Below are 15,775 nucleotides of genomic sequence, written 5' to 3'. Positions count from 1 at the left end.
TGATGGAGATTCTTGCTGAGTTTGGGAGTTTCTCGGGCTACAAGTTGAACCTGGGCAAGAGCGAGCTGTTTGTTGTACACCCGGGAGATCAGGAGGAGGGGATTGGTAGGCTCCCGCTAAATCGGGCAGTGAGGAGTTTTAGGTACCTGGGGGTTCAGGTGGCTAGGAGTTGGGGGACTTTGCATAAGCTTAATTTTGCTAGGTTGGTGGAGCAGATGGAGGATGTGTTTAAAAGGTGGGACATGCTGTCGTTGGCGGGTAGAGTACAGTCCGTTAAAATGACGGTGCTCCCGAGGTTTTTGTTTTTGTTCCAGTGCCTCCCCATTTTTATTCCGAGGGCCTTTTTTAGGAGGGTGAACAGCAGCATCACGGGATTTGTTTGGGCGCACGGGACTGCGAGGGTGAGGAGGGTCTTTTTGGAGCGGGGCAGGGATAGAGGGGGGCTGGCGCTGCCCAGCCTCTCTGGGTATTATTGGGCGGCTAATGTCTCGATGGTACGCAAGTGGGTAATGGATGGGGAGGGGGCAGCATGGAAACGGATGGAGATGGCGTCCTGTGGAGGCACGAGCCTGAAGGCACTGGTAACGGCACCGTTGCCGCTCCCTCCAACGAGGTACACTACGAGCCCGGTGGTGGCGGCTATCCTCAAGATTTGGGGGCAGTGGAGGCGACACAGGGGGGAAGTGGGGGGCTCGGTGAAGGCCCCGCTGCAGGGGAACCACCGGTTTGTCCCAGGGAACATTGATGGCGGGTTCCTGGAGTGGCACAGGGCGGGCATAAGGAAGTTGAGCGACCAGTTCATTGACGGGAGATTTGCGAGCCTGGGTGAGCTGGAGGAGAAGTTTGAGCTCCCCCGGGGAATATGTTCAGGTACCTTCAGGTCAAGGCGTTTGCTAGGCGGCAGGTGGAGGGGTTCCCTTTGCTGCCCCCGCGGAGGGTAAGGGATAGGGTGCTTTCGGGGGTGTGGGTCGGGGATGGGAAGGTGTCTGACATCTACCAGGTGATGCAGGAGGTGGAGGAGGCGTCGGTAGAGGAGCTGAAGGCTAAGTGGGAAGTGGAGCTGGGGGAGCAGATTGAGGAGGGGATATGGGCGAACGCCCAGGAGAGGGTGAACTCCTCTTCATGTGCGAGGCTTAGCCTCATCCAGTTCAAGGTACTGCACAGGGCTCATATGTCCGGGACGAGGATGAGCAGGTTTTTTGGGGGTGAGGACAGGTGCATTAGGTGTTCGGGGAGCCCAGCGAACCATGCCCATATGTTCTGGGCATGCCCGGCACTGGGGGAATTCTGGCGGGGGTGGCGAGGACGGTGTCCAGGGTGGTAGGGTCCAGGGTCAAGCCAGGCTGGGGACTCGCGATATTTGGGGTTGGGGTGGAGCCGGGTGCAGGAGGCGAAAGAGGCCGGTGTTTTGGCCTTTGCGTCTCTAGTAGCCCGGCGGAGGATCTTGTTGCAATGGAAAGATGCGAGACCCCCAAGCGTGGAGACCTGGATCAATGACATGGCGGGATTCATTAAGCTGGAGAAGGTCAAATTCGCCCTGAGGGGGTCGGTACAAGGGTTCTTTAGGCGGTGGCAGCCTTTCCTCGACTTCCTGGCTCAACGATAGGGAACTAGGTCAGCAGCAACAACCGGGGGGGGGGGGGGGGGGGGGGGGGGGGTCATTGTTTATGTTAATTAAATTTATTTTGTTGTTCATTGGGTTTGCGGGGGGTCCGTTATATGCGTTGTTATGGGTCCGGGGGGGTGCTTATTATTGTTCTGTTATACATTTTTCAAAAATTTCAATAAAAATTATTTTAAAAATAAAAAAGAAAAGAAAAACTATCCTGCTGGCATTCAGGGATCTGTGGGTAAGCACCCCAAGATCCCTCAGTTTCTCTGAACTTCCTAGTATCCTGCCATTCATTGAGTACATTGTTGTCTTGTTACTTTAAAAATGATTCACCCCATATATTTCAGGATTAAATTCCATCAACTACTGATCTGCCCACCTGACCAACCCCCTAATAGACTATTCTGTGGTTGTGGAGTCCCGCTAGAAATAAAGGCTAGTATTTGCTTTTTTTGAAAATAAATTTGGAGGACCCAATTAATTTTTTCCAATTAAGGAGCAATTTTAGCGTGGCCAATCCACCTGCCCAGCACATCTTTGGGTTGTGGGGCGAAACCCGCACAAACACTGGGAGAATACAAACTCCACATGGACAGTGACCCAGAACCGGGATCGAACCTGGGACCGTGGCGCCGTGAGGCAGCAGTGCTAACCACTGTGCCACCGTGCTGCCCTGTATTTGCGTTTTTTTAATGGTCTTGGTAAAGTGGAATAAGTTTTAGTGATTGATATATTTGTACTCCATGGTCTGTTTGTTCCTCTACCCCACCTAGACCTGCACCTTCCAAGTAATGATTGACCTCCCTACCCTTTCTCCAAAATGTATAACGGTGAAATGAAAATGAAATGAAATGAAAATCGCTTGTTGTCACAAGTCGGCTTCAATGAAGTTACTGTGAAAAGCCCCTAGTCGCCACATTCCGGCGCCTGTTCGGGGAGGCTGGTACGGGAATTGAACTGTGCTGCTGGCCTGTCTTGGTCAGCTTTAAAAGCCAGTGATTTAGCCCAGTGTGCTAAACCAGCCCCCGAGGAGTAGGTAGGAGCAGGAATAGGTAATTCAGCCCCTCTAATCTGTACTGCCATGCAATATAATCACGGCTGACCTGACTATGGCTTAAATGTCACTTTCCTGCCTACCCAGATACCCGTAGCATCTTGATTAACAAGGTAGTCTATCTACGCCTGCCTTAAAAATATTCAACTACCCCATTTTTCCTTTGTGATTCACTAGTTACATTTTGCTAACCAGAAATGATTGAATTATTCTGATTTGCACTTCGTCATCCTCTGTATTGACTGCCACCCAAACCCCAATTTGGTATAGTGTACAAGTTTGGAAATTGTGTTTTTGTTTCCAAAGTCATTGATGTAAGTTGTGAACAGCAGTGGTCCCAGTACTGATTCTTGTGGAACACAGCTTCCCACCTCTGCCATTCTGAATCACTTACCTTTTATTCCCACTCTGTTTTCTTATCTTGAAACCAGCTAACAATCCATTCTACCACTTGTCTCTGACTGCACATTCTGCGGCCTTGCTCATTAGTCTGTTACGGGGCACCATATTGAAGGCCTTTAGAAAATCGAATTAGAGCTGCTGCTTCCATTGTCTACTCTGTCACCTCAAAAATCAGTAAGGTTAGTCGAGCAAGATTCTCCCTTTTGAAATCACTACTGACTATTCTTTAAGTTTTCATTTCTTGACACGGAGGCACATTGCTACCTCACAGCTTCAGGGACCCGGGTTCAATTCTGGCCTCGGGTGACTGCGGAGTTTGCACTTTCTGCGTGGGTTTCCTCCGGGTGCTTCAGTTTCCTCCCACAAGTCCTGAAAGACATGCTTGTTCGGAGAATTGGACATTCTGAATTCTCCCTCTTGTGTCCCCGAACAGGCACCTGAGTGGCGACGAGGGGATTTTCACAGTTACTTCTTTACAGTGTTAATGTAAGCCTACTTGTGACAATACTAAAGATTATTATATTATTCCCTTGGTAAATACTGAAGCAAAATACTTATTTAATATATCTGACATGTTTTCAATGTTACCCGTAATTTAATCTGTCTATCCCTTCATGGCTCTATTGCCATCACAGTCTTCCTTTTTCATGATTGTTAAGTTCCTTGAAAACTTAGTTGCAGAGTTCCTCTTTGCCTTCCTGATTGTGTTAGAAATAGTTACTGTCCATTATCAAATCTTAGTGTATAGCTGGGACAACACTGTTCCCAGGGGCATGGATGTATGAATGGACAGATTAAAATCACGCTTGTATTTAAAGTCTGTCATGGTTGTTCTTAAAATTAAAGTTGTACAGATTTATTAGCTTTTTGGAACTCCACCTGGCTCTCTGAAGTCATGGCAATTGAATGCCATTTTGGTGAGGGACACGAACAATATTTTTGCACTGTAGTCGAGAATTAAGATATTTTTGTTGATTACAATGTCATCTTAGATTTTGCAGTCATGCCAATTAGATGGTGCTGCAGTTGCTTGGCGGCAGGATTTGAAAGATACCAGTGGTTCTTGGACATTAATCTCTTATCCCCCGGCTCGAGGGGCCGAGTGGCCTGCTTATATTCCTAATTTACAATTTCCCAGTCAGTCCAAAGATGTGCAGGTTAGGTTACGGGGATAGGCTGGATGAGTGGACCTAGGTAGAGCCCTCTTTTGGAGAGTTGGTGCAGACCCAAATGGCTGAATGGCGTCCTGCACTGTTGGCTGAGAAATTATTAACTTAATTCTTTGTGCTTCCCCACCCCTCGTGTGCTCATTTTTTTAAATTGAAAGGTGGTATGAAGGTTTTGGGCAAAACAAGTATCTTGTTAATGAAACCAAGCTGCCTGTGTAATGTCTGTCTATCAGGCACATTATGACTAATGTTACCAGATTAATGGTGCAGATATTTAATTTGGAATGCTGGACAATAGTTATTTAACTGCTTAATTACATCAGGATGCATTGGTGTGTCTTGACTTTGTGCACTGTCGAATTGCAGCAATGGGTTAGAGGAACCCTTAGAAGAACACATTGTTCCATCAGAACCAGAACCGGAGCCACCTGTGGAGGAAGTAAAGTCTGAGCCTGTATTGGAGGAGGAAGTTGCTGAGGACCCTGTGGTAAAATCTCCATCGCCTCCACCTGCTGATCCAGCACCAGTTGTAACTGAGGATTCCAGGGTATGAGCAAATTTTGCAGGAGAAGAGAGTTTCTCCAGTTTCACAGGCCATTTATTACTTATATTCTTAATTTCATTTCTATTAAACATATTCCATTAATAATTGTAGGATCACGTTTTGAAAACAATTTACAAAATAGCATAATTTCATTTATATTAAATAAAAACAATCCAACCCCCGTTTAATGTTTCCTGGGTTGAAGGGGATTGTCCTTTGAGGAAGGAATGTGTAGACTAGGCCTGCTTTCCTGAGAGTTTCGAACAATAAGACAATCTAATTGAAATAAACAATTATTCAGTGGCTTGTCAGGATAGGTGCTGGGAAAATGTTTCCTTAAGCTTGGTAATGTAGAACATGTGGTTACGATCTCTGAATAAGGGGTGGGGGCTGTTTTTAGGATTGAGATAAATATTTTTATCACTTAAATGGTTGTGAATCTCTGGCATTCTCTAGCCTGGAGAGATGTGGAGGCTGATACAAGAGAAAGACCTGTAGATTTTTATGTATTACGGGGTATAAGTTTGCTGTGAAGTTGAGAGAGATGATCAGTCATGACCATGTTAAATGGTGGGGCAAGCTTGGAGGACCACATGGCCCACTCAAGCTCCTATTTCTTTGTCATTATGAGATGTGCGGGTTAGGTGGATTGGCCGTATTAAATTACCCCTTAATGCCCAAAAGGTTAGTGGGGTTGCGGGGATAAATTGGAGGCTTGGGCTTGAGTAGGGTGTTCTTTCCAAGGGCTGTTCCAGACTTGATGGGTCGAATGGCCTCCTGCTGCACTGTAAATTCTATGATCTACTTTCATGCGGTTTATTGCTAAGTCCACTTTTTCTTCAGAACATAATTACTGAAACTTGGGCCCATCCTGGTTCTTGATCTGTGAATTATTGTTTAACATGACAGCATTAATTGCATGCCAATACATTGAGTCTGATTTCAAACCTATTCAAAATCTCCACCTTCATGGAGTTAAAACCAGGCCCAATGGCCCAGAACATGTGATCTCTGGGGCAGCTGTGCTGCTGAGGTACACCAGAAGATGTGCTGAGGAACCCCTCCCCTCCCCTTCCCCCCCCCCCCCCCCCTCCCCTCCCCCCCCCCCCCCCTCCCCTCCACCCTCCCCCCCTCCCCCCCCCTACCCCCCCCCTCCCCTCCCCTCCCCCTCCCCCCCTCCCCCTCCCCTCCCCCTCCCCTCCCCCCCCCCCCCCCACCTCCCCTCCCCTTTCCCCCCACCCCTCCTCCCCCCCCCTCCCCCCCCCTCCCCCTCCTCCCCCCCTCCCCCTCCTACCCCCCTCCTCCCCCCCTCCCCTCCCCTCCCCCTCCCCCCCCCTATCACCCCCTCCCCCCCTGCCCCCCTCCCCCCCCTCCCCCTCTCCTCCCCCCCCTCCTCCCCCTCTCCATCCCCCCTCCCCCCCCCCCCCATCCCCCCCTCCTCACCCCCCCTCCCCCTCCCCCTCCCCCCTCCTCCCCCCCCCCCCCTCATTGGTGACTTCAGGTGGTTCTCATTGTCTTCGCTGAGTAGTTACCCAAGAAAAGTTAGAAGGATTAAAACTACTACAAACTCCTAAAATACTTACCTCCCTGTCTTCTTGAGATCAGTGGCTGAGATCTTTAAAACCTATCTGGTTTTACAGCAACTTGGGCTGTAAAAAAAAAAGACGTGGCTTCACTTCCCTTGACGCTGCTGCCATGTATTGAAGAGTTCCAGGAGCTGGTACACTGCACATTTTCACCAGGCTTGAGTCAGAAGGTCAGGTGAAAAATGTGCAGCTCCAGACTAAGTGAAAAAGCAGTCAGACTTGCTATTCCTTAGATATTTTGACCCTTTGTTATATCTGAGTGTTGAACGTTGCTGTGATTTGATGCAGTTTATATTTTAATTACTTGGGTTGTGACTTTACGCAGGACATTCAGATATATTGCATAGTATTGCTGTGTGCATAGTTGGTAATTTGTTTACTATGATAACGCTTTCTGGGTTTCTGACTATCACAACTGCTTTCTCTCCAGACGTTCTCTTGGGCTTCAGTAACAAGTAAGAATCTGCCCCCTAGTGGCATTGTCCCCACTACTGGAATTCCACCTCATGTTGTCAAAGCCCCAACACCACAGGTAATGGTTAACCTGTTAATGCTGGCACTAAAGTTCTGTTCCTTAAAACAAATCTATTACAGTTTTCTTGTACCACTCATCCCTGATTACTGCTTACTGGCGTACGGTTCAGTGGGTGCAAGTTAGCATTTCATACTTCACCAAAACTGCTATTGGTCACCTGTAGGCCCCATCCTGTCTTCAGTTAATGTATACATGTCCAGTTGCAACAAGACTTGCTGGATCGCAAGGATATATTTTTCACCTCCTTATTGCGCAGCCACTGGAGCTGATTCTTGTGTATCACAAGTCCAAGCACTTTGCATAGGTATAAGGAGCTGGATTCTCCGCCACGCTACTTTTCAGCCTCGACCTGCTGGCGGGATTCTCCGTTAACGCCGGCTGGTCAATGGGGTTTCCGATTGTGGGGTAGCCCCACGCCTTCGGGAAACCGCGGGCGCTGGCAAAATGGAGAATCCCGCCTAAGTTCTAGCCTGAAACCAATTTAGGGGCTCATTTAGCACACTGGGCTAAATCGCTGGCTTTTAAAGCAGACCAAGGCAGGCCAGCAGCACGGTTCAATTCCCGCACCAGCCTCCACGAACAGGCACCGGAATGTGGCGACTAGGGGCTTTTCACAGTAACTTCATTTAAAGCCTACTTGTGACAATAAGCGATTTTCATTCATTTCATTTATTATGTGTGATTCGCAGATAACTCAAAGAACTTGAGGCCTAATGGAATATTTTAAAAAAATAAATTTAGAGTACCCAATTCCTTTTTTCCAATTAAGGAGCAATTTAGCATGGCCAATCCACCTACCCTGCACATCTTTGGCTGTGGTGGCGAAGCCCATGCAAACACTGGGAGAATGTGCAAACTCCCATGTGAAGGGGCTGGTTTAGCCCAGTGCTAAATAGCTGGCTTTTAAAGCAGGCCAAGCAGCGCGGGTTCAATTCCTGTACCAGCCTCCCCGAACAGGCGACGGAATGTGGTGACTAGGGGCTTTTCACAGTAACTTAATTGAAGCCTACTTGTGACAATAAGCGATTTTCATTTCAACAGTGACCCAGAGCCGGGCTCGAACCTGGGACCTTCGTGCCTTAAGGCAGCAGTGCTAACCACTGCACCACTGTGCTGCCCTTAATGGGGTCCTTATATTTAATTTTTTTTCCTCCCGATATTGGGTGGGGGTGAGGGAAGAGATGTTAAGCTTCCTGTGAAAGTCGGTGTTTTTCTGTATTTTTTGTATTCATTATTTAAACCTGCCTGAAGCAGTACCACACTTGTGTGCATTTTGCTGGGTATGCCTTTCTGACTGGGATATGCTTGAATTTATGCTGGTGGGGTCTTTTTGAAAATTTGCAACTTTCTAGATTTTTTCATAGTGAATGGAACTCCTGTAGTTCCACATGTATATTGCTGTTTTATGGTTGAATTAATATCAAACACTGTATCCTCAGAATGTGAGAGCTCAAATTCATTGCATTTTTGCTGATTTTTATCTGAATCGTTTTAAGATTTTTTAAAGAACTAATAGTATGCAAAGTGTTATTTGTGGTTTTTTTTATATAGCCTCGACCGGAGACAAAACCAGAAATACAGATTCCACCCCCAAGACCTAGCAATCAGCGAATTAGGGAACGGCAGGGTGTGCCACCTCGGGGCCCCAGGCCAGGTAAAATGCTGTTATGTAAGAAGTTAGTGATCGGAGTATAATTTTTATTTGGAATCAGCTGGATATCTCACGCCTATGGTAAAACTATGAGCCCATTGAAGTTTCCAATTTGAACTGATTAATATATACTGAACTTCTGGCAGGTATTTGGAAAACACACGAGTGAGAAACCTGCTTAAATAGTCCCTGCCGGTCTATAATAATAATCTTTATTTGTGTAAAAAGTAGGTTTGCATTAGTACTGCAATGAAGTTACTGTGAAAATCCCCTAGTCGCCACACTATGGTGCCTGTTTGGATACACCGAGGGAGAATTCAGAATGTCCAATTCACCGAACAAACACGTCTTTCGGAAACCAGAGCACCTGGAGGAAACCCACGCAGACATGGGGAGAAAGTGCAGACTCTGCACAGACAGTGACCCAAGCTGGGAATCGAACCTGGGACCCTGGCGCTGTGAAGCAACAGTGTTAACCACTGTGCTTCACACAAGATATGTTGCACGTGTGGCAATTTCACAACGCTCAGTGGAATGAATAAGAACTGACCCAGCAGCTCAAGACTTGTCCATTGTCATGAGAAGAAGCTATGAAGGGTCATCTATAGCAGCAGAATTATATATTGCTACAATCTTTTGCATGATTAAGACCAAAAAAAATTAAATCCATTTTACACCAAATGATTAAGTTTGTAATTTATATGCTACATTTCATTTAATACTGAATTTAGTTGAACAAAAACTCATTGTTTACCACAAGGCATTGCAGCAATCCTTAAGGCCAAACTTGCACATGCTTCCATTTTAATATCCTTTATCGGACTAAACTGGAGACTCAGTGCTGCTTTAGTGCCATAGCTCTTTTTTATGTCCTTCTGATCCTAAACATCAATATTTTTCGGTTTAACTTAATGCCTTAATTCACAATGGAGATTGGCAGTGAAAGAAAGGTCTTTAAGGAGGTTATGCTTAACCTAGCTTAAAAAAACAACAGTTGAAGCTGGATGAAGGTAGGTATAGAATAGAATCCCCACAATACAGAAGGAGGCCGTCATTTGGGCCATCGAGTCTACACCGACCCTCTGAAAGCACACCCCACCTAGGCTCACACCCTGCGTCATCCCCGTAACCACACCTGGTCTGGAGAGAAGAACTGTAATGTGCATTATTTGGAACCAGGGTTAATCTTTATTTGCCACGAGTAGTTTCAGGTTATCCCTTAATTAAGTTGCACATATTCCACCTTGACTGCAGGCATAAGGTCTCTTGTCTTTATCTGTAATAATATACAAATTCACATTTCTATTAAAAACCTCATGAGCCAGTATATCCCTCACCTTGTCCATCACAATCCAATTAGATCAGGGGTGGGCAAACTTTTCCGTGCAAGGGCCACATTCAGAAATTCACAATTTACAAAGGGCCGCATAGTATATTAAGTAAAATAATTACTTCACCCGGTTATGATTCTGGGCGCCTCATATAGAACATAGAACAGTACAGCACAGAACAGGCCCTTCGACCCTCGACGTTGTGCCGAGCAATGATCACCCCAGTCAAATCAACGTATCCACCCTATACCAGTAAGTAACCCAACAGCCCCCCCCCCCCCCCCATTAACCTTAAAAAAAAAAAATTTTTTTTTTTTTTTTTTAATGACTTGGTGGGCCGCAGAAATACTTTTGGCGGGCCGCATGCGGCCCGCGGGCCGTAGTTTGCCCACCCCTGAATTAGATGATCAAATTTGCCTCAATGAGTCATGCAGAGGAACATGTCAGGACAGTTATCAGATATTTCTCAGGATGACATGCCAACTCTGTGAAGTGTCAATAAATGATTTACATAGATGTTAAAACAACAGGCTGAAAGCCAGATAAGTGATCATACAATCAATGGGTTAGGCCAAAGTTTTACTGTGAATTTTGTGGTCCACCATTGAACTTAATGGAAGGAGGCCGTACTCTTCAATGATGGTGGAGTTGAGTGAATGAGCAATAATGCTAAAGTGTTTCCATCAGTCTTCAGGCAGATTTGTGCAGTGGATGACCCTCTGCTCTTCTCCTGGGACCTCAAATCAGAAATGCCAATCTTCAGCCAATTCAAATTACATTGCCTGACTTCAAGATATGGCTGAGCGACTGGTCACAATAAAGGGCACTGACAATATCCTAGCTACGTTGCTGAAGATTTGCGCTGCAAAATCCATGGCTAAACTGATCCAATTTGAAATCTATCCCATTTAGTGCAGTGGTAGTCCCACGCAACACATCAGAGACTTCTCAGTATGGGCCTTTCACAGTAACTTCATTGCAGTGTTAATGTACGCCTACTTGTGCCAATAAAGATTATTATATTATTAGAGGACTTCATCGTCACACGGACTGTGCGTAGTCATGCTTACAATACTGTCATGGACAGATGCATCTGTAGCAAGTAGATTGGTGAGGACAAGGTCAGTTAGGTTTTTCCCTCTTGGTTGTCTCACCACCTGTTGCAGACACAGCCCAGCTGCTCTGCCCTTCAAGGTTCAGTCAGTGTTGGTGCCACCTAGCCAGACTTGGTGATGGACGTTAAAGTTCCCCACCAAGACAGCATTCTGTGCTCTTTGCCACCCTCAATGTTTTTTGCAACCAGTGTTCAACACGGAGGTGAACTCATTCATCAAACGAAGGTGAACTGTAGGTAATAATCTGCAGACTGTTTCCTTGCCCATTATTGAGCCTATGCCATGAGATGTAATGGGGTCCAGAGTCAATATTGTTGAGGCCTTCCAGGGCACATCCTACCTGACTGTATACCACTGTGCTGCCACACTGCGTCTTCCCTGCCAGTGGGCAGGATGTATCCAAGGATAGTAATCATAGAATTTACAGTGGAAAAGGAAGCCCATCGAGTCTGCACCGGCCATTGAAAAGAGCACCCTACCCAAGCTCACACTTCCACCCTATTCCAGTAACCCCACTCCACCCTTTTTTGGACACAAAGGGCAATTTCGCATGGCCAATCCACCTAACCTGCACATCTTTGGACTGTGGAGGAAACCGGAGCATACGGAGGAAACCCACGCAGACACAGGTCAAACCTGCAGACACCGCACAGACAGTGACCCGAGTCGGAAATCGAACATGGGACTCTGGAGCTGTGAAGCAACTGTGCTAACCACTGTGCTACCATGCTGCCCTATAATGACAGTGCCTGGGACATAGTTATACTCACTGAATCAAATCTTCCAGACAGTGTCAGGCTGTTTTCTGACAAGTCCATGGGGGATAGCTCTGCTAATTCTGCACAATCCTCCACATGTCCGCCATAGTAGTTTCTGGTGCATAGTTCAATGCTGTGAGGTCCTTCTATGGTTTGTTATAACTGTAACCTGTTGGACATTTTAAGAGTCATCTACATTACTGCGGGCCTAATGTAACATGCAGGCCTGGCCAGGTATGGGCAGAAGATTCCCTCCACTTCAGGACATAAACAGATCGGATGGGATTTACAATGGTTATGGTCACCATTGCAGGGACTACCGATTTCAAATTTATTAATGAATTTTCCAAATAAAATGTGAAAAAAGCAACATGTGCAGCACCTTTTAATTTATTGTGTTTGTGCTACCTGGCCGCAAAATGGTAACCAAAACATGTTAATCTTTGGTTAATCATTAATATATAAAAAAATAAGGTGTAAAGTACAGACTGGATTCCAAATGGATGCAGCTAGTTAAACTTTGAAGTAACAGTAAAGGCAGCGGCACAATGGTTAGCACTGCTGCCTACGACGCTGAGGACCCGGGTTCGAGCCTGGACCCGGGTCACTGACCGTGTGACAGTTGCACATTCGCCCCGTGTCTGTGAGTTTCACCCCTTCCCCCAACCCGAAGATGTGCAGGTCAGGTGGATTGGTTACGCTAAATTGCCCCTTAATTTGAAAAAAAAATGAGTACTCTAAAATTTTAAAAAGAAAAGAAAGAACAGTAAAGGAAAAGAATCAGAACTAACGGTTAAATATGAATATACGCAGGTAACAACAATTAATGATGTCATAGCACTTATCAATGACAGCAATGGATTTAAACAAGAATATGCATAATAATAGCACTCTATAACACTTCTTCCTCCCTTAAATTTCAATCCCCAGAGATACAATGAAACTAATGCCTTAATTATATGTCAGTCTTTCAGGAGCTTTGTGACTACCCAGTATCACTGGTGACTCTGCCAACTCTGGTGATGTGTGATTTAGTTCAACTGAACTTGTGCGCTCAGGTGTAGGTTGAATATCTGCATGAATGTTCCTCTCCTGAAGCTGAAACCACTGGACATCCTGGTACAACAGGAATCACTTGTTGAATTTCCACACCTGCATTTCCTTGGAACTTTTGCTGTTTGAATCATGGCGTAGATGAATATCATCTTAGTGCGACTAACTCTTTCATTGTTCAATTTCACAACCAAAGACAACCTCGGTTAAGAATAACTCCAGGTAGCCAACGATGGTTATTGCCTGAATTGCTGATATAATCACAATCATTCAGGTTAAAACATCTCTCCTTAGCATGATAATCATGTCTCTCCTTCTGCTTTTCTTGTCTCCTTCCCACTTTTCAGTACCTTTTCTCTTTGCGGCAACAAAGAAATATAGCAATGCTGTTCTAGAAAACGGTCACGTATACTTTCCAGGAATTTGTCGTCCTCTGCATTAGTGTCAATTATGTAGATTGAAATTCCATATGACTACTTTGTTACCCTTATTACGTTTACCTCTATTTCCCTGATTTTATGTATTACCCTTTGTACCAACATTGCAACCACTATTTGGCCTATAACAAATTTGAAGTTTGCTGACCCTTGCTGTTCTTATCTCCACCCAAATAGATTTTATATCTTTATCTTCTTATCTAACATCCTTGCACTAATGTACTGATCCTATCCGGCACGGTAGCACAGAGATTAGCACTGTTGCTTCACAGCGCCAGGGTCCCAGGAGTCTGCACGTTCTCCGTGTCTGCGTGGGTTTCCTCCCACAAGCCCCGAAAGATGAGCTGATAGGTAATTTAGACATTCTGAATTATCCCTCTGAAGCCGAAAAGGCGCTGGAATGTGGCGACTGGGGACTTTTCACAGTAACTTCATTGCAGTGTTAATGTAAGCCTACTTGTGACAATAATAAAGATTATTATTTTGCTATGACATCTGGATGTAGCAGATCCAGATGAGACTTCAGTCTTTTACCCATCAATAATTCAATCCCATAGAATTCCTACAGTGCAGAAGGAGACCATTTGGCCCATCGAGTCTGCACCGACCCTCTGAATGAGCACCCCACCTGGACCCAGCCAGCCCACCTAACCTGCACATCTTTGGACTGGGAGGAAACCGGAGCACCCGCAGGAAACCCACGCAGACATGGGGCGAAAGTACAAACTCTACACAGACAGTCACCCAAGGCCAGATTTGAACGCTAGACCCTGGTGCTGTGAGGCAGCAGTGCTAGCCACCGTGCCGCCCTTTAGTTGTCAGCAGTGCTAGCCACCGTGCCGCCCTTTAGTTGTTTGTGGTGTGATACGATATTGAAATAAACCTGGAAAGCTTGGTCCCTGAATTATCACCTGCCATCTTCTTCAAACATCCCTTCAATATCTGAACAGCACCCTCAGTTCAATTTCATTACCAAAGACCTCGATTTGGAATCTGAATTAACCATTTAAATATGGATGAAAAGATCCAGAATGCATATGGCATATTCCATTCCTTAGCATAATCTCTTGGAACAAATTTCTTGTAATTGTTGTTCTATTATCAGAAATGAGAGAATCGAGTAACTCTTGAGAACTCTTATATGCTCTCTATCATACTGGAAGCTGTAATGTTGCTCATGTATACTTCTAGCCACTTAGAATGTGCATCCACATGCAAAAAACATGTGACCCATGAAAGGACCTGCAAAATCCATAAGAATGCTCGACCAAGGACGATCAGGCCACTCCCAGAGATGTAATGGCGCTAGTAGTGCCATCTTCGGATTAGATTGACATGCAGAACAGGGCTTCACTGTTCTCTAAATCCTGGTCCATATTGGGCCACCAAACATACGACCTGGTTAAAGCTTTCATTTGAGAGGCACCTGGATGAGCCTCATGAATTTCATAATTACTTGCGAAGAACCAAGGGTGGAGCAACTACTCTCAATCCCCACAGTATGCAACCTTCCTGCACACTTGTCTTTGCGCCTCACATAAGGCTTCAACTCACCATCTTCTATGATTGATGGTCATTCTTGCATCAGAAATTTTTTAACTTGTGACAGAATAGGATCTCTCCGTCCACTGCTTAATTTGTTTAGCACTCACTGGAGATTGGGCAAGTCTCTCTAGTAAGAAAATCATCTCGGAAGGGCATAATACCTTGGTTGGCAAATCTGGTAACGGGAGCACATTTTCCCCATGTCTGCGTGGGTCTCACCCTCACAACCCAAAGATGTGCAAGGTAGGTGGATTTGCCATGCTAAATCGCCCTATCATTGGAAAAAATAAATTGGGCACTTTAAATTTATAATTTTAAAAATTCTGGTAAAGGGAGATGACTTAATACGTCCATGTTAGCATTGTCCTTCCCTGCCCTGTACGCAATGCTCTACTGATACACTGATAAATAAGTGCCCAGCGCTGCTTGCTGAGGCCATGGGAGCAATACATTTTGACTTGCTGAAAAGGTTCATCAATGGCTTGCATACGGTGAGCAAACAACCATAGAGGTACTGATGGAATCTTGTTAAAGCAAAAATGATACCTAGACCTATGTCCAACTGTGAAGACCCTTTTTCAGCCTTTGTCAATATTCTAGATGCAAAACTGATGGGGTTTTCGACCCGTCCTCCCATAGGATGAGGCATTGTACGATAGAGTAAGTTCCCTGTCTGGACCAAAATGGACTAGCAGATTTTTTGATTGCTGCAGAGCTGTCACGTCTTTGAAACCCGCCTTCTGTGCAGACTCCCATTTCTATTTGTTTTCTTTGTGCAGAAGTAGGTACAGTGGAGCCAACACCGGTGACAGGTTTTGCAAAATCTTTTTTTTTTAATTTTAGTGTACCAATTCATTTTTTTCAATTTAAAGGGCAATTTAGCATGGCCAATCCACGTAACCTGCACATCTTTGGGTTGTGGGGGCGAAACCCACGCAAACACGGAGAGAATATGCAAACTCCACATGGACAATGAACCAGAG

The 15,775-nt window shown here is 45.5% G+C and overlaps 1 protein-coding gene across 3 annotated transcripts in view; it reads left to right on the top strand.

The window, feature by feature from the left end:
- g3bp1 (GTPase activating protein (SH3 domain) binding protein 1) overlaps positions 1–15,775 on the top strand; it is a 59,843-nt gene that overhangs the window by 37,139 nt on the left and 6,929 nt on the right. For all 3 annotated transcript variants that reach the window (XM_038796094.1, XM_038796093.1, XM_038796095.1), the window contains 3 exons: positions 4,604–4,784; positions 6,798–6,899; positions 8,454–8,556. In XM_038796094.1, coding sequence (XP_038652022.1) covers positions 4,604–4,784; positions 6,798–6,899; positions 8,454–8,556 — 386 coding nt within the window. The remainder of the gene's footprint in view (positions 1–4,603; positions 4,785–6,797; positions 6,900–8,453; positions 8,557–15,775) is intronic.

This window comes from Scyliorhinus canicula, chromosome 4 (genome assembly GCF_902713615.1).
Source record: "Scyliorhinus canicula chromosome 4, sScyCan1.1, whole genome shotgun sequence".
Taxonomy (NCBI): Eukaryota; Metazoa; Chordata; class Chondrichthyes; order Carcharhiniformes; family Scyliorhinidae; genus Scyliorhinus; species Scyliorhinus canicula.
This window is presented reverse-complemented; position numbering and strand designations above follow the sequence as displayed.